Source organism: Lithobates pipiens, unplaced genomic scaffold (assembly GCF_037356315.1).
Source record: "Lithobates pipiens isolate NorthernLeopardFrog02 unplaced genomic scaffold, aLitPip1_a1.2 Scaffold_8, whole genome shotgun sequence".
Taxonomy (NCBI): domain Eukaryota; kingdom Metazoa; phylum Chordata; class Amphibia; order Anura; family Ranidae; genus Lithobates; species Lithobates pipiens.
The window spans coordinates 6,829,860-6,848,877 of NW_027507903.1; the positions used below are offsets into that span (position 1 = coordinate 6,829,860).

At 46.8% G+C, this 19,018-nt stretch overlaps 1 protein-coding gene across 5 annotated transcripts in view; it reads right to left on the minus strand.

The window, feature by feature from the left end:
- Positions 1 to 8,568: 8,568 nt before the first annotated feature.
- The window catches only part of CUNH15orf61 (chromosome unknown C15orf61 homolog), a 34,488-nt gene continuing 24,038 nt past the window's right edge, over positions 8,569 to 19,018 (minus strand). For 2 of the 5 annotated variants that reach the window (XM_077469108.1, XM_077469107.1), the window contains 2 exons: positions 16,694 to 17,032; positions 13,455 to 16,201 (listed from right to left, as the gene is read on the minus strand). In XM_077469108.1, the coding sequence (XP_077325234.1) occupies positions 16,074 to 16,201; positions 16,694 to 17,030 (465 nt within the window). In that variant the 5' untranslated portion in view covers positions 17,031 to 17,032 and the 3' untranslated portion in view covers positions 13,455 to 16,073. The other 3 variants (XM_077469104.1, XM_077469105.1, XM_077469106.1) reach the window with 2 other exon arrangements.

Here is a 19,018-nt window from a genome sequence, read left to right on the forward strand (position 1 = left end):
GGGGCATACAGAAAAAAGAAAAAAAGGGAAAATGTAATGGAGCTCGTGGGTGCTCAGGGAGGCAGGTTTGATCCGTGGGTTCTCCCAGCATTTCATTGAATAGCTCCTGTAATATGGACTGGAGATCTTCAGCCCCCTCTGTTTCTGGGAAGCCCAGGATGCGGATATTATTCCGGCGCCCCCTATTGTCCAGGTCTTCAACTTGGCGTTGCATGTCCCAGAGCAGAAGGCGGTGGTCCGAACCCTGCATTTGGGTCTGATGGACTGTTAGCTTAGTATCTTGCAACTCCTCTTCCACCATTTCCACCCGGTCAGCTAGGTGCTTGAGGCCAGCATGCAAAGATTGGATTTCAGCTCGGCAGGTGGCCTGCACGTCAGCAATAAGTTGCTTGAAGTCGTCCTTAGTTGGGATTGTAAATAAGCTTGCCAAGGGGGGTCGAGTGCTGGGTTCTGGCCCCAGGCAGCAGGGGCAGGAGGAAGAGGCAGTTGGGAGTCCGCAGCAGGGGGCCTCGGTGCTGGGGGTGGGGAGGGTCGGGGATCCCAAGGCTCAGACCACGATGCTCCGTGAGGGGGTAGCACCGACTGCCCTGGAGGGTCTCCACTTCGGGGTTGTGGTGGAAGTTGTGCCATCTGCGCATAGGTGAGGGTGTTGTTATGCCCCCCCTAGACGCACTGTTTTCCCTGGAGCGAGGAGGCCTTTGGAGCAGTGGGGCCTGGCCATTCAGTAGGCAGCTCCCCTCCTCCTAGGGATGTTTGGGGTGCATTAGTGCTGGAAAGTCCTCCATGCCCTCTGAGGGGGTGGGGGAGGAACTGCTGACAGCTAGGGCTCCCGGGTCCGAGCACATCCACAGTAGCTTGGGGAAGGCCGCAGTACATTGTGTGTACTGCGACGGAGGCTGCAGTGCGGCCCTGTCCTCCGGATGGATGGGTGGGGAGCCGGGGGAGTAGGGGGGTCGTGCTGACAACTCACCCCCCGATGTAGCTCGGCTGGTCCCGGGGATCTGCAGTTAGAAGTACTGCTCTGCCTTGGGGAGCTATAGGTGTGGATCAGTGGCGATGTGCAGGGCTGGTGCTGCGTGGCGGCGGCCGGCGCCATCTTGCCACTCGATGGAGGCTGCGGTGAGGCCTTGTCTTCCGGATGAACGGATGAGGAGCCAGGGGGGTAGGGGGGGTCGCGCTAGCAACTCACCCCCTGATAATTTTTGTTTTTTATATTATACAGTATATATAAGAAAAATTAGTACATACTATATTAACAAAAGTATTGGGACGCCTGCCTTTACACGCACAGGAACTTTAATGGCATCCCAATCTTAGACCGTAGGGTTCATTGTCTTTATGGACATTGCTTTGTGCACTGGTGTGCAGCCATGTTGGAACAGGAAGGGGCCATCCCCAAACTGTTCCCACAAAGTTGGGAGAACAAAATTGTCAAAAATGTCTTGGTATGCTGACGCCTTAAGAGTTCCCTTCACTAGAACTAAGGGGCCAACCCCTGAAAAACAACCCCCCACACCATAATCCCCCCTCCACCAAATGAGGTGAAGCTGTCATAGCTGCAAAGAGTGGGCCAACTCCATATTGAACCCTACAGACTAAGACTGGGATGCCATTAAAGTTCATGTGCATGTAAAGGCAGGTGTCCCAATACTTTTGGTAATATAATGTATTTACCTAGAAAAATGGTGACGTGTTCAATACTTATTTAAATTTGTATATATATATATATATATATATATATATATATATATATGTGTGTGTGTGTGTGTATATACACACACAGCGGTGCTATTGACTTGAAATTTTCCCCACATGTCGGGAACAGCCCATGCAATCCATACATACAAAGACACCAAAACAAATACTTTGAGAAATGAAGTTCTGTGTAATAAAATGGAATGGCACAGGGAAAAAGTATTGAACACATGAAGAAAGGAAAGTGCAAAAAGGCATGGAAAGCCAAGACACCAGCTGGAATCTATCAGTAATTATAAAGCAATCCTCCCCCTTGTCAGTGCAAATTAATATCAGCTGGTTCAGTCTCAACTGATGGCCTATAAAAAGGTGTATCATTACCAAGGTGTCACACAAGAAACATCTCATGATGGGTAAAAGCAAAGAGATCTCCCAAGACCTTCACAATACTGACGGCATTGGTTACAAAGGGATTTCTAAATTTCTCAATGTTCCAGTGAGCACTGTTGGGGCCATAATCCGAAAGTGGAAAGGACATAATTTCACCATAAACCGGCCACAACCAGGGACTTCTCGCAAGACAGAGGAGTGAAAAGAATCATCAAAATAATTGTCTGAGAACCAAGGACCATGTATGGAGAGCTTCAGAAAGACCTGGAATTAGTGGTTACAATTGTTTCAAGGAAAACCATAAGTAATGCAGTCACCCGCCATGGCCTGTATACAGTGGTGTGAAAAAGTGTTTGCCCCCTTCCTCATTTCCTGTTCCTTTGCATGTTTGTCACACTTAAGTGTTTCGGAACATCAAACCAATTTAAACAATAGTCAAGGACAACACAAGTAAACACAAAATGCAATTTGTAAATGAAGGTGTTTATTATTAAAGGTGAAAAAAAATCCAAACCATCATGGCCCTGTGTGAAAAAGTGATTGCCCCCCTTGTTAAAACATACTATAACTGTGGTTGTCCACACCTGAGTTCAATTTCTCTAGCCACACCCAGGCCTGATTATTGCCACACCTGTTCACAATCAAGGCATCACTTAAATAGGAGCTGCTTGACACAGTAAGGTCCACCAGAAGATCCTTAAAAGCTACACATCATGCCGAGACCCAAAGAAATTCAGGAACAATTGAGAAAGAAAGTCATTGAGATCTATCAGTCTGGAAAGGGTTATAAAGCCATTTCCAAAGCTTTGGGAATCCAGCGAACCACAGTGAGAGCCATTATCCACAAATGGCGAAGACATGGAACAGTGGTGAACCTTCCCAGGAGTGGCCGGCCGCCCAAAATTACCCCAAGAGCGCAGCGACGACTCATCCAAGAGGTCACAAAAGACCCCACAACAACGTCCAAGGAATTGCAGGCCTCATTTGCCTCAGTTAAGGTCAGCGTTCATGCCTCCACCATCAGGAAAAGACTGGGCAAAAATGGCCTGCATGGCAGAGTTCCAAGGAGAAAACCACTGCTGAGCAAAAAGAACATCAAAGCTCGTCTCACTTTCTCCACAACACATCTTGATGATCCCCAAGACTTTTGTGACAACATTCTGTGGACCGATGAGACAAAAGTGGAACTCTTTGGAAGGTGTGTGTCCAAGTATATCTGGCGTAGAAGGAACACTGCATTTCATAAAAAGAACATTATACCAACACTAAAATATGGTGGTGGTAGTGTGATGGTCTGGGGCTGTTTTGCTGCTTCAGGACCTGGAAGACTTGCCGTGATAAAAGGAACTATGAATTCTGCTGTCTACCAAGAAATCCTGAAGGAGAATGTCCGACCATCTGTTCGTGTACTCAAGCTGAAACAAACTTGGGTTCTGCAGCAGAACAATGATCCTAAACACACCAGCAAGTCCACCACCGAATGGCTGAAGAAAAACAAAATGAAGACTTTGGAGTGGCCTAGCCAAAGTCCTGACCTGAATCCTATTGAGATGTTGTGGTATGACCTTTAAAAAGGCCGTTCATGCTCGAAAACCCTCTAATGTAACTGAATTAGGACAATTCTGCAAAGATGAGTGGGCCAAAATTCCTCCAGGACGCTGTAAAAGCCTCATTGCACGTTATCGCAAAAGCTTGGTTGCAGTTGTTGCTGCTAAGGGTGGCCCAACCAGTTATTAGGTTTAGGGGGCAATCACTTTTTCACACAGGGCCATGATGGTTTGGATTTTTTTTCACCTTTAATAATAAACACCTTCATTTACAAATTGCATTTTGTGTTTACTTGTGTTGTCCTTGACTATTGTTTAAATTGGTTTGATGTTCCGAAACACTTAAGTGTGACAAACATGCAAAGGAACAGGAAATGAGGAAGGGGGCAAACACTTTTTCACACCACTGTACACGCTCCATGCAAGACTCCATTGCTGAAGAAGAAGCATGTTGAAGCTTGTCTCGTTTTAAAGTTTGCTGATTTGATTTTTCTATTATATGTATAGTAATATTATATAGAAATTATATATATATATATATATATATGTATATATATATATATATATATATATATATATAAATATATAAATATATAGACATATACTTATTTTTTTTTTTTTACTTTTATAAAGTTCTGCCCCAGTATTGGTCACAAGACGTATATAATATAAAAATAATAATTATATAATAAATTTCTGCCCAGCCCCCCGCCCCCACACGTTTTCGTTCCCTCGGCGGAGACGCGCTTTACCTCTCTGCCCGTTGTCTCGGCTCTTGATTGGATAGATTGATAGCCCACAGCCATTGGCTCCCGCTGCCGTCAATCAAATCCAATGACGCTGGGGGGGGGAGCGGGCCGAGTCCCACCTTCTGTGTGAATACATGCAGAAGCAGGACTCAGGAGTGCGTCCGCATGGGTGTCCACCAAGGAGAGCGCTTCTCCAACGTGGACAACCTGTTGCGGGGAAGAGCCACCAGCGTCGCCGGGGGGAGGGCCCCAGAGGAGGAGGATCGGGGGCCAATCCTGTGCAAAACGAACTGCACAGTGGAGATAAGTATGACATTTTTTTTTTTTTTAAACAAAGGTTTACAAACCCTTTAAGGCCTGATTCACACCTATGCCCTATGCAGGTTGCATATTCCGGGTGCATTTTACGTTTCTCAATACACGCTTTTGATCCATTGAAGTCTATGGAACCAAAAAACAGAAAAAAAAAAGAAAAGTCCCTGGCCCTTTCCATAAAATGCGCAGATGTGAACGACATCCATAGAAAACCATGATAAACGGACTGTAGTGCGTTTCTGCAAAACTGAAAAAGCACAAAAAAAAAAAAAAATGCAAAGGTGCGAACCAAGCCTAAGTGCACCACACACTCCACAATCTGATTGTACAATCTCATTTAGATCTATCTGAAAACGATGTAGTACAAGGAGTTGCTCATATGACAAAGTTTCTGTGTATGTATATAGTGACCCTAAAGAACACCGTACAAAAAGCAATTTATCTACTTCTGGGGTGAAGGTGATAAAAGTTCCAGTTGTGTGCCAGGAAACTCCTCTCCAGGATCCGGTTTATTAACCGCTTCAGCCCCGGAAGATTTTACACCCCACCCCCCCCCCCCCCGACTAGAGCACTTTTTGCGATTCGGCACTGCGCCGCTTTAACTGACAATTGCGCGGTCGTGCGACGTTGCACCCAAACAAAATTGACGTCCTTTTTTTTCCCCACAAATAGAACTTTCTTTTGGTGGTATTTGATCGCCTCTGCAGGTTTTTATTTTTTGCGCTATAAACAAAAATAGAGCGACAATTTTGAAAAAAAAAAAAAAAAAAAAGTAATATTTTTTTACTTTTTGCTATAATAAATATTCCCAAAAATATATAAAAACTTTTTTTTTTCCTCAGTTTAGGCCGATACGTATTCTTCTACATATTTTTGGTAAAAAAACAAACAAAAAAATCGCAATAAGCGTATATTGACTGATTGCGCAAAAGTTATAGCGTCTACAAAATAAGGGATAGATTTATAGCATTTTTATTATAATTTTTTTTTTTTTATTAGTAATGGCGGCGATCTGCGATTTTTATCATGACTGCAACAATATGGCGGACACATCGTACACTTTTGACGCTATTTTGGGATGCAGATAACATGGGAAGACATCCATGGATGCCCTTCTGACAAACTAAGCCCGTCCTGCAGCTGTTTTTTAGCTAAAGGCAGGCAGTGGTTAATGGTGCCAAAATGCATAAATGATAATATAAATGTACTTTATTGTGCATAGGCATTAAAAAACAGCATGCAGATACTGCTGGATTATTAAAACCAACAGGGAATAGCATCCAAGTAGAATTTCATATGCAGTTGACAATTGCTCTTTGCTCGACATGTTTCGCCAATAGGCGTCTTCAGGCGCTTCAAATCGGTACATATTTCCAAAACTAGAATTGGGAGCAAACAAGGTATTGGAAGTTTAAACATGACTGAAAAAAAATCCACTGGAGGGCATCTCAACATAAATATCCAAAATGCATATAATTGGGAGCAAACAAGGTATTACAACAAAATTACATAAGAAAAAAAATGACTGAAATTGCGAACAGCATAGCACTTTAGATTACTTTAAGTGCAATACAAAAACTACACCATGTGTACCACAAACATTTGAAAATAAATCCACTGGAGGGCATCTCACCATAGATGTCCTAGAATGGATATTGGATATTTATATTGAGCCCTCCTGTGGATTTATTTACAATGTAGGTGGTAGATCTATGTAGTCATTTGTATTGCATTTGACGTAATCTAAAGTAATATGCTGTTTTTTTTCACAATTTCAGTCATGTTTAAACTTTCTTTACCTTGTTTGCTCTCAATTCTAGTTTTGGCAATATGTAATGCCTTGACGCTCCTGAAGACGCCTATTGGTGAAACATAGTTACATAGTTAGTAAGGTTGAATAACGACACCAGTCCATCCAGTTCAACCTGAGTGAGTGTCTACAATTGTCTCTATCCCTGTACATTGCACACTCACATCAGTCCCTACCTTCAAGGAGCCCACAATCCAAGGTCCCCATTCATATACTAGGGCAAATTTTGGACAGAAGCCAATTAACCTACCAACCAGCATGTCTTTGGAGTGTGGGAGGAAACACACGCAGGCACAGGGAGAACATGCAAACTCCAGACAGGTAGTGTTGTGGTTGGGATCCAAACCAGTGACCCTTTTTACTGCTAGTGAGTGCTAACCACTACACCACTGTGCCGGCATGTCGAGCAAAGAGCAATTGTCAACTGCATATGAAATTCTACTTGGATATTCCCTCTTGGTTTTAATTAATGGTGCCAAAACACATAGATGATAGATGATTAAAACCAACAGGGAATAGCCAAGTAGAATTTCATATGCAGTTGACAATTGCTGTTTGCTTGACATGTTTTGCCAAGAGGTGTCTTCAGGAGCTTCAAAGCGCTATCTATTGTCAAAAATAGAATTGAGAGCAAACAAGGTATTCAAAGTTTAAACAAGACTGAAATTGTGAACAAACAGCATATTAATTTAGATTACATCAAATACAATACAAATAACTACATAGATGTACCACCAACATTGTAAAAAAAATCCACAGGAGGGCATTTCAACATAAATATCCAATATCCATTCTAGGATATCTATGGTGAGATGCCCTGCAGTGGATTTTTTTTTTTACAGTGTTGGTAGTACATCTATGTAATTATTTGTATTGCATTTGATGTAATCTAAAGTAATATGCTGTTTTTTTCACAATTTCAGTCATTTTTAAACTTTCAATACCTTGTTTGCGCTCAATTCTAGTTTTGGCAATAGGTAGCGCTTTGAAGCTCCTGAAGATGCCTATTGGCAAAACATGTCGCGCAAAGAGCAATTGTCAACTGCATATGAAATTCCACTTGGATATTCCCATGTGATTTTAATTAATGTTGCCAAAACACATAGATCATGAATATGCAATTAGCGGACCTCCAGCTGTTGCAAAACTACAAGTCCCATCATGCCTCTGCCTCTGGGTGTGACGCTTGTGGCTGTCAGAGTAATTACTTACTTACTATGCCTCATGGGACTTGTAGTTCTGCTGGAGGTCCGCTAATTGCATATCACTGACATAGATGATGGATATTCCCTGTTGGTTTTAAATAAATATCTATAATCTATGTGTTTTGGCACCATTAATTAAAACCAACAGGGAATATCCAAGTAGAATTTCATATGCAGTTGACGATTGCTCTTTGCTCGACATATTTTGCCAATAGGCGTCTTCAGGAGCTTCAAAGCGCTACATATTGCCAAAACTAGAATTGAGAGCAAACAAAGTATTGAAAGTTTAAGCATGACTGAAATAGTGAACAAACAGCATATTACTTTAGATTACATCAAATGCAATACAAAAAAAATGTTAAAAAAAATCCACTGGAGGGCATCTCAACATAAATATCCAATATTCATTCTAGGACATCTATGGTGAGATGCCCTGCAGAGGATTTATATTCCAATGTTTGTGGTAGATCTATGTAGTTATTTGTATTGCACTTAAAGTGATATGCTGTTTGTTCTCAATTTCATTCATTTTTTTTTACGTTGTAATTTATTGTAATACCTTGTTTGCCCAGAATTCTAGTGTTGGCAATATGTAGCTCTTTCAAGCTCCTGAAGAAGCCTATTGGCGAAACATGTCGAAGGAAGAGCATATGTCAACTGCATATGAAATTCAACTTGGATATTCCCCATTGGGAATATCATCTATGTGTTTTGGCACCATTAAAGTCCCATCATCCACAATCCAAATATCTGAAAAGCGATGTGAACGTGGATCGCTTTTCAGAGAATTGGCGGTTTAGGCACAGGTCTAAACCTAGTCAATGTTACAAAATAAAGAATAATGTTCAACTACAATGTATAAATATTTAATTTTATTCAATTAAGTTAACAAAATCTGTCCCCTCCACCCTGCCGTTTGGTAAAGCCGATGTAATAAGGTGAAGCCTTCACATTCTGGAGAGTCCGGGCCTTTGTGGTCACACCGGATCAGCCATCACATGTTTGTATTTCAGAGCGGTATATTGCAAATAGATAGGAAAAAATCGAGGAAGGTGAGAAAACAAGATAAAGAAAAAGAAGTGAATACCAGAGGACCCGACACAATGAGATTTCATAGCAAACACCTTCTAATGGACCCGAGTCCGTCATGTCCTCACCTGCAAGCAGTAGGCTCCATTCACACTGGTACAACTCAAAAGTCGTGCAACTTTGGACGGGTGCGACTTAGGCTTTAACCAATGATAACGGTCAACTGTCTCATGTATAACATTCAGATGCAACTTTCATGTGACTCTCCAGGGTTTACATTGCAGTTATAACCCCTGTGTCCCATTGGGAAGTTTGCCTTTTACTTCCTGTCGCATAGCCAAAACAGGAAGTGGGAGGAAATGCCTCCAAAGTGAGGGAACCGCTGGCTGTCATCAGAACTAGTGTCCCCATTGGAAGATTTCTCCTCTCTTTTTGTTCCGGTGACAACCCAAAATTTTTGGATTTTCTTACAGGAGAAATAGAGAAGGGTGAATTTCCTCAATGAGAGGGAGACAGCAATAAAAACTTGATGGGGTTCTAATCCCTCTCTTCTACATTCAAGACTTTAGTTTATAATTTAGGTATAGTTTAATTTTGCATCATTCAGTAATGTTCTTAAAGGGGAAAGACTGCTTCATTCTTCAACAAAGATACTGGCGTGGGCAAGCACAAGTCTTATTTTAAAGCTGAACTCCGAGATAAGCGAATATCATCCAAACACAAGAGCCATGTGTATTCTTCCTGGAAACTCTGTGTGCTGTGCGTACGTCTTCCAGATCTGTGCAGGAGCTTCCTGTAATGGGGCTCTCCCTTCTTGTGCAGGGTGACTCCGCCCCCCTGTAGTTTTCTGCAGGCAGCCTGTAGAAGGTGGAGCTGGCTGGGTCCCTCCCACAGCTCTACTCTCTGTCCTTGTGTGGGGTGACTGGTCTTGTCTCCGCCCTCTCCTGTAGTTTTCTGTAGTGGGTGGAGACAGCTTGGCCCCTCCCACAGCTCTGTTCTCCCTCTCCTTGTGCAGGGTGACTGGTCTTGTCTCCACCCCCTCCTGTAGTTTTCTGTAGTGGGTGGAGCCAGCTTGGCCCCTCCCACAGCTCTGCTCTCTCTTTCCTTGTGCAGGGTGACTGGTCTTGTCTCCGCCCCCTCCTGTAGTTTTCTGTAGTGGGTGGAGCCAACCTGGCCCCTCCCACAGCTCTGCTCTCTCTCTCCTTGTGCAGGGTGACTGGTCTTGTCTCCGCCCCCTCCTGTAGTTTTCTGCATGCTGCCTGTAGTGGATGGAGCCTGTTGCAACAATAAGAAAGTAAGTATATTGTGGTGAAGTCAATGATTGCATACTTTGACGCATTCTGAAATTCCGAATTATGAAAGGCGTGGGGCGGGCCAGGTAGAGCAGGGAAGGGGCGGGCCAGGTAAGGCAGGGAAGGGGCGGGCCACATAAGGGAGGGAAGAAGAGGTCCATGTAGAGCAGGGAAGGGAAGAGGCGGGCCAGGGAAGGGAAGGGCCAGGTAAGGCAGGGAAGGGATGGGAAATGGATGGGCCAGGTAAGGCAGGGAAGGGACGGGCCAGGTAAGGCAGGGAAGAGGTGGGCCAGGGAAGGGAAGGGCCAGGTAAGGCAGTGAAGAAGAGGTCCATGTAGGGCAGGGAAGAGGCGGGCCAGGGAAGGGAAGGGCCAGGTAAGGCAGGGAAGAGATGGGAAACGGATGGTCCAGGTAAGGCAGGGAAGGGGGGTCCATGTAAAGCAGGGAAGAGGTGCGCCAGGTAAGGCAGGGAAGAGATAGGAAACAGGTGGTTCAGGTAAGGCAGGGAAGGGACAGGCCCGGTGGGACAGGGAAGTTTTCACCCCATAAAATAACCTCACTAAATAAAGGAAAGAGGAAAATAATAGTACGAAAAAACTATAATTACAAATGATTACAAATTACAAATGAAATTTTTGTGTGGTGTAATGAAATGAAGAGTTCTGCTTCAGGGCCAAGCAGGGCAGAGCAGGGAAGGGGCGGGCCCAGTAAGGCGGGGAAGGAACAGGCCAGGTAGGGCAGGGAAGAGATGAGGAAGGGACGGATCCAGTAGGGCAGAGAAGAGATGAGGAAGGGATGGATCCAGTAGGGCAGGGAAGAGATGGGGAAGGGACAGGCCCAGTAGGGCAGAGAAGAGATAAGGAAGGGACGGGCCCAGTAGGGCAGGGAAGAGATGAGGAAGGGACAGGCCCAGTAGGGCAGGGAAAGGATGAGGAAGGGACAGGCCCAGTAGGGCAGGGAAGAGATGAGGAAGGGATGGGCCCAGTAGGGCAGGGAAGAGATGAGGAAGGGACGGGCCCAGTAGGGCAGAGAAGAGATGAGGAAAAGACGGAACAGGTAAGGCAAGGAAGGGACAGGCCTGGTAGGGCAATGAAGAGATGAGGAAGGGACGGGCCCAATAGGGCAATGAAGAGATGAGGCAGGGACGGGACCAGTAGGGCAGAGAAGAGATAAGGAAGAGATGGGCCCAGTAGGGCAGAGAAGAGATGAGGAAGGGACGGGCCCAGTAGGGCAGAGAAGAGATGAGGAAGGGACGGGCCCAGTAGGGCAGAGAAGAGATGAGGAAGGGATGGGCCCAGTAGGGCAGGGAAGAGATGAGGAAGGGACGGGCCCAGTAGGGCAGAGAAGAGATGAGGAAGGGACAGGCCCAGTAGGGCAGGGAAGAGATGAGGAAGGGACAGGCCCGGTAGGGCAGAGAAGAGATGAGGAAGGGACGGGCCCACTGGGGCAGAGAAGAGATGAGGAAAAGACCGAACAGGTAAGGCAAGGAAGGGACAGGCCTGGTAGGGCAATGAAGAGATGAGGAAGGGACGGGCCCAGTAGGGCAATGAAGAGATGAGGAAGGGACGGGCCCAGTAGGGCAGGGAAGAGATGAGGAAGGGACGGGACCAGTAGGGCAGAGAAGAGATGAGGAAGGGACGGGCCCAGTAGGGCAGAGAAGAGATGAGGAAAGGATGGGCCCAGTAGGGCAGGGAAGAGATGAGGAAGGGAGGGGCCCAGTAGGGCAGGGAAGAGATGAGGAAGGGACGGGCCCAGTAGGGCAGGGAAGAGATGAGGAAGGGACAGGCCCAGTAGGGCAGGGAAGAGATGAGGAAAAGACAGGTCCAGTAGGGCAGGGAAGAGATGAGGAAGGGACAGGTCCAGTAGGGCAGGGAAGAGTTGAGGAAGGGACAGGTCCAGTAGGGCAGGGAAGAGTTGAGGAAGGGACGGGCCCAGTAGGGGAGGGAAAAGATGAGGAAGGGAGAGGTCCAGTAGGGCAGGGAAGAGATGAGGAAGGGCCCAGTAGGGCAGGGAAGAGATGATGAAGGGAAGGGCCCGGTAGGGCAGAGAAGAGATGAGGAAGGGACGGCCCGGTAGGGCAGAGAAGAGACGAGGAAGGGACGGGCCCGGTAGGGCAGAGAAGAGACGAGGAAGGGACAGGCCCAGTAGGGCAGGGAAAGGATGAGGAAGGGACAGGCCCAGTAGGGCAGGGAAGAGATGAGGAAGGGATGGGCCCAGTAGGGCAGGGAAGAGATGAGGAAGGGACGGGCCCAGTAGGGCAGAGAAGAGATGAGGAAAAGACGGAACAGGTAAGGCAAGGAAGGGACAGGCCTGGTAGGGCAATGAAGAGATGAGGAAGGGACGGGCCCAATAGGGCAATGAAGAGATGAGGCAGGGACGGGACCAGTAGGGCAGAGAAGAGATAAGGAAGAGATGGGCCCAGTAGGGCAGAGAAGAGATGAGGAAGGGACGGGCCCAGTAGGGCAGAGAAGAGATGAGGAAGGGACGGGCCCAGTAGGGCAGAGAAGAGATGAGGAAGGGATGGGCCCAGTAGGGCAGGGAAGAGATGAGGAAGGGACGGGCCCAGTAGGGCAGAGAAGAGATGAGGAAGGGACAGGCCCAGTAGGGCAGGGAAGAGATGAGGAAGGGACAGGCCCGGTAGGGCAGAGAAGAGATGAGGAAGGGACGGGCCCACTGGGGCAGAGAAGAGATGAGGAAAAGACCGAACAGGTAAGGCAAGGAAGGGACAGGCCTGGTAGGGCAATGAAGAGATGAGGAAGGGACGGGCCCAGTAGGGCAATGAAGAGATGAGGAAGGGACGGGCCCAGTAGGGCAGGGAAGAGATGAGGAAGGGACGGGACCAGTAGGGCAGAGAAGAGATGAGGAAGGGACGGGCCCAGTAGGGCAGAGAAGAGATGAGGAAAGGATGGGCCCAGTAGGGCAGGGAAGAGATGAGGAAGGGAGGGGCCCAGTAGGGCAGGGAAGAGATGAGGAAGGGACGGGCCCAGTAGGGCAGGGAAGAGATGAGGAAGGGACAGGCCCAGTAGGGCAGGGAAGAGATGAGGAAAAGACAGGTCCAGTAGGGCAGGGAAGAGATGAGGAAGGGACAGGTCCAGTAGGGCAGGGAAGAGTTGAGGAAGGGACAGGTCCAGTAGGGCAGGGAAGAGTTGAGGAAGGGACGGGCCCAGTAGGGGAGGGAAAAGATGAGGAAGGGAGAGGTCCAGTAGGGCAGGGAAGAGATGAGGAAGGGCCCAGTAGGGCAGGGAAGAGATGATGAAGGGAAGGGCCCGGTAGGGCAGAGAAGAGATGAGGAAGGGACGGCCCGGTAGGGCAGAGAAGAGACGAGGAAGGGACGGGCCCGGTAGGGCAGAGAAGAGACGAGGAAGGGACGGGCCCAGTAGGGCAGGGAAGAGATGAGGAAGGGACAGGCCCGGTAGGGCAGGGAAGAGATGATGAAGGGACAGGTCCAGTAGGGCAGGGAAAAGATGAGGAAGGGGCAGGCCCAGTAGGGCAGGTTTTTCATCCCCATAAAAAAAACTCACTAAATAAAGGAAAGAGGAAAATATTAGTAAAAACTATTACAAATGAAATGTATGTTTGTGTGGTATAATGAAACTAAGGGTTCTGCATCAGGGCCAGGCACGGCAGGGATGGGCCAGGTAAGGCAGGGAAGGGACGGGTAAGGCCGGGCAGGTTTTTTCCTCATAATAAAACATCTATAAATAAAGGAAAGAGGAAAATAATAGTAAAAATCATTACACAGGAAATGTATGTTTGTGTGGTGTAATAAAATTAAGGGTTCTACATCAGGGCCATGCAGGGCAGGCCGGGCGGGGTCCCGCACAGGGCAGGTTTACCCCTATAATAAAACATCACTGAATGACTGACGGATGAAGGTGGCTTCTCCTGTTTATAACTATGTAATACCGGACCTATTGTGCTTTGTAATGTAATGCTGATTTGTCTAATAAAATCTTCTGTTAAAAAGAAAAAAAAAAACACATCACTGAATAAAGGAAAGAGGAAAATAAAAGTAAAAATGTTTATACATGAAATGTACGTCTGTTTGATGTAATAAAACATAAAAAAAAAAAAAAACGTACATTTAATGTATAAACATTTTCCTTTATTAAGTGATGTTAAGGGTTCTACATCAGAGCCAGGTAGGGCAGGATTGGAGCAGACAGGGCAGGTTTCAACCCTTAACCACTTGCCGCCCGCCAATTGTCAAATGACGGCTGCAAAGTGGTTTCAAAATCCTGACCGGACGTCATATGACGTGATCAGGATTTTGAGCCGCTGCGCTCCCCCGGGGGCGCGAATCGTGGCGATCGTTGTTGTGGGGTATCAGTCTGACACCCGGCAACTACGATCTTGTTAAAGAGTCTCCAACAGAGACTCTTTACCACGTGATCAGCCGTGTCCAATCACGGTAAATAGGAAGAGCTGGCGATCGGCTTTTCCTCACTCGCGTCTGTCAGACGCGAGTAGAGGAGAGCCGATCGACTGCTCCTCTGACGGGGGGGTCTGTGCTGATCGATTATCAGCACAGCCTCCCAGAGGATGCCCACACTGGACCACCAGGGAGGCCACCAGACCCCCAGGGATGCCCAGCACCAGGTATGCCACCCTAGACCACCAGGGATGCCAGTCAGTGCCCACAATGGATGCCAATCAGTGCCCACAATGGGCATCACTGATTGGCATGCATTATCGTTTGGCACTGATTGGCATCCATCAGTACAATGCAATACAATGTCGCTTACCAGTGCCTATCCGTGCCACCTATCAGTGCCCATCCATGCCAACTATCAGTGCCCATCCATGCCCATTCATGCCGCCTATCCATGCCAATCTGTGGCAGCTATCAGTGCCAATTTGTGCCACCTATCAGTGTCCATCCGTCTCGCCAATCAGTGCCACCTATCAGTGCCACATATAAGTGCCCATCAATGCCACCTCATCAGTGCCACTTCATTGATGCCAGCTCATCAGTGCCCATCAGTGCCGCCTTATCAGTGCCCGTCAGTGCAGCCCCATCAGTGAAGGAGAAAACGTACTTATTTACAAAGTTTTGAAACTGAAACAAAAAAAAACATTTTTTTTCAAAATTTTCGGTCTTTTTTTATTTGTTTAGCAAAAAATACAAACCGTAGAGGTGATCAAATACCACCAAAATAAAGCTCTATTTGTGGGAGAATTTTTTATTTTATTTGGGTACAGTGTAGCATGACTGCGCAATTGTCATTCAAAGTGCGACATCGCTGAAAGCTCAAAATTGGTCTGGGCGGGAAGGTGTTTAAATGCCCCCCCCCCCCCCCGGTATTGAGGTGGTTAAAGAAAAACATCACTAAATAAAGAAAAGATGAAAATAATAATACAAAAATAATGACATGTGAAATGTATCTTTGTGTGGTGTAAGAAAATGAAGGGTTCTTCAGCAGAGCAGGGCGCGGCGGCCAGACAGGGCAGGGTACGGTAAGATGGGGCTCTCTCCGGGCCTGACCCCCTGCCCCGTTGCAGAACCCTTTATTTTATCACAGGTTCACCCCATAATAAAACATCTTTAAATAAAGAAAAGATGAAAATAATAATAAAAAATAATGACATGTGAAATGTATCTTTATGTGGTGTAAGAAAATTTCTTCTTCAGCAGAGCAGGGCGCAGGGGCCAGACAGGGCAGGGTACGGTAAGACGGGGGTCTCTCTCCGGGCCCGACCCCTGCCCCGTTGCAGAACCCTTTATTTTATCACAGGTTCACCCCATAATAAAACATCTTTAAATAAAGAAAAGATGAAAATAATAATAAAAAATAATGACATGTGAAATGTATCTTTGTGTGGTGTAAGAAAATTTCTTCTTCAGCAGAGCAGGGCGCAGGGGCCAGACAGGGCAGGGTACATTAAGACGGGGGGGGCTCTCTCCGGGCCCGACCCCTGCCCCGTTGCAGAACCCTTTATTTTATCACAGGTTCACCCCATAATAAAACATCTTTAAAATGAAGGAAAGCGGGAAATTTTTTAAGCAAATTCCAGACATCATGGGAAGATTGGATCCATCCTCAGAACACAGCGCCTTCGTCCTCCTTGATCAGGAAGTAGATGGTCACCGGCCCACAGCTGGTATGGACAGTCTCTGTTACTCTTGCGAACATCCAGGATCCCAGGCCATACATAAGAGTGGGGATCCCTGCCAAGTAGACAAAAAAAAAAGAACCAATGAGAAAACAATTCCCGAAGCCACAGCAACACCATCTCGTGGCGTTCTGCTCGGCCTCCACATCCTCCCGTCGCCGGCTCCCCCCCCCCCAGTTATCGTGCTAGCGACGGAGAGAAGGGATAACTTTATTTTATTTATTTATGTTACAAGCATCTCTGCAGCTTTACTAATGAAAGGCAGCCAGAGAGATAATAATGCGATTAATATGAAACCCATAATAACCCGCTAACATAATGGGCTGTTCTAACCAACGGCAGCAAGGGAGATTTTAATAAGCTGCAATAATAAAGCAAAGTAATTAATCCCAGCCATATGGATAAGCAGCCACAGGAAGCCACGCTCCGCATATTCTGTTTGAAAAGACAATTGATGGCCTTTATAAAGCTAAATATTTAATAAGCCTTGGGTGGGAGGCAGGATGGAGTGTGTGGGGTGTAATTACAGCATCTCTCCATCACTTACCTAGATTTATGGCTTTCAGACTGGTAAAGAAGCGGTTGAGGAGGCGCAGGTCCTGGGGGGCGGCGCGGGAGCAGTGATACTTAATGAATGGGAAGCAGCCCGTCCGGAGGATGTGGTAATTTGCGCCTTTCACTTCCCAGTTGAAGTTCGATAAACCGAACTGGTCGTTGTCGGCGGCGCTGTACTTCACGCAGAAGGAGGTCCAGGGCGGCAGGTTCCGCTGGAGGAGGTGCCGGGTCAGGACCTCGGAAGCAGTGGGGCGAGGCCGGCGGAAGGATCCCGTTGGGAAGAAGAGAATCCGTAACAAGGCTTCGTGGGCCGCCCGCGCCAACAGCATGACTGCGAGAGAGAAGGTGGACAAATACATAAAAGGAACAGGGGGGGGGGGGGGCGCACTGACTTTGTGCATAACCAAAAATGTATTCATAAAACAACAAGAAATATACTCAAACGAGCTTTAAAACAAGGCTTATTAATACTCCAGCAAAAGCAAGCAGTATCTCTAGGTCGCCTACAGCCTGAACCAGATGTTTGGAGAAACCAGACGGCATCGCAAGCAGCTTACGCGTTACGAAGGGCCAAGCCTCTTCCTCAGAGCCATAGCGATGGTTAGTTTGACCTCCTCTAGTATCCCCTTAACCACTTAACGGACCGCCCGCCGCAGTTTTACAGCGGCTGTTTGAAGGAGGATATAGTTGTTATAGCAGCAGCTAGCTACCATAACCCCCTTCTTCGGTGGGTGGTCCGCTACAAGATAAAAGTGGTCTCTGCGGCGGGTTCGCCGCGAGATCACTTTCATCGGTGTCGGGAGAGCCGCCCCCCCCCCTGCCGCGATCCGGTGTCCTCTGCGCCGCTTACCGGAGCCAACGGCAGCGGCGGAGGCGATCGCGTCTTGTCTCCTGCTTGGTATGGAGACGAGAGAGGGGAAGATGGCCCTCCCCCACCCGTCTCCATACAATTGCTCGGTGGAAGCGACGTCAAAATGTCACTTCCGCCCACAGCTCTTAAAGCGGGGTTCCACCCTAAAGTGGAACTTCTGCTCAGCGGAACCCTCCCCCCCCACCTCCGGTGTCACAGTTGGCACCTTTCAGGGGGGAGGGGGGTGCAGATACCTGTCTAAGACAGGTACTTGCACCCACTTTCAGGCATAGACTCCCACGGGAGTCTATGCTGTTTCCTGTCCCGGCGCGCTGTCTGCTGGGTCACACACGGGTCCCAGAGACAGCGCGGACCATTCCCATTGCGCTGCGCGACTCGCACATGAGCAGTAGGGAACCGGGAAGTGAAGCCGCAATGCTTCACTTCCTGATTCCCTCACCTAGAATGGTGGCGACAGCAGCCGAGAGCCGAGCGATCGATCGGCCTCGGCTGCCGGCATCGCTGGAACCCGGGACAGGTGAGTGTCCATTTATTAAAAGTCAGCAGCTGTAGTATTTATAGCTGCTGGCTTTTAATACTTTTTTGGAGGGGGAATCCCTCTTTCAAGAGGCCAATTTTTTTAAATGATTATTTTTTAATTACATTTTTATTTTATTTCATTTTAGTGTAAATATGAGATTTGACATCTTTTTGACCCCTAGATCTCATATTTAAGAAGTCCTGTCGTGTTTTTTTCTATTACAAGGGATGTTTACATTCCTTGTAATAGGAATAAAAGTGACCATTTTATTTTTTCAAACAGTGTAAAAATAAAAAATAAAAAGGTAAAATAAATAATCACAATAATAAAAATGTTTTTAAACATTCCCTGCCCACCGAGCTCGTAGGGCAGGGAAGAGATGTGGAAGGGACAGGTCCAGCGCAAAAGTGAACGCGTACGTGAGTAGCGCCCGCATATGAAAACGGTGTTCAGACCACACATGTGAGGTATCGTCGCGATCGGTAGAGTGAGAGCAATAATTCCAGCCCTAGATCTCCTCTGTAACCCAAAAAATACAACCTGTAGAATTTTTTAAACGTCGCCTATGGAGATTTTTAAGGCTAAAAGTTTTGTCGCCATTCCATGAGCGGGTGCAGTTTTGAAGCGTGACATGTTGGGTATCAATTTACTCGGCGTAATGTTATCTTTCACAGTCTAAAAAAAATTGGGCTAATTTTACTGTTGTCTTATTTTTATATTAAAAAAAAAAGTGCGCTTGTAAGACCGCTGTGCAAATACAGTGTGGAAAAAAAAAGTATTGCCGTGACTGCCATTTTATTCTCTAGGGTGTTATAAAAAAAAAGAATATATAATATTTGGGGGTTCTAAGTAATTTTATAGCAAAAAAAAACGGTTTTAAACTTGTAAACACCAAATTCTCAAAACAAGGCTGGTCCTTAAGTGGT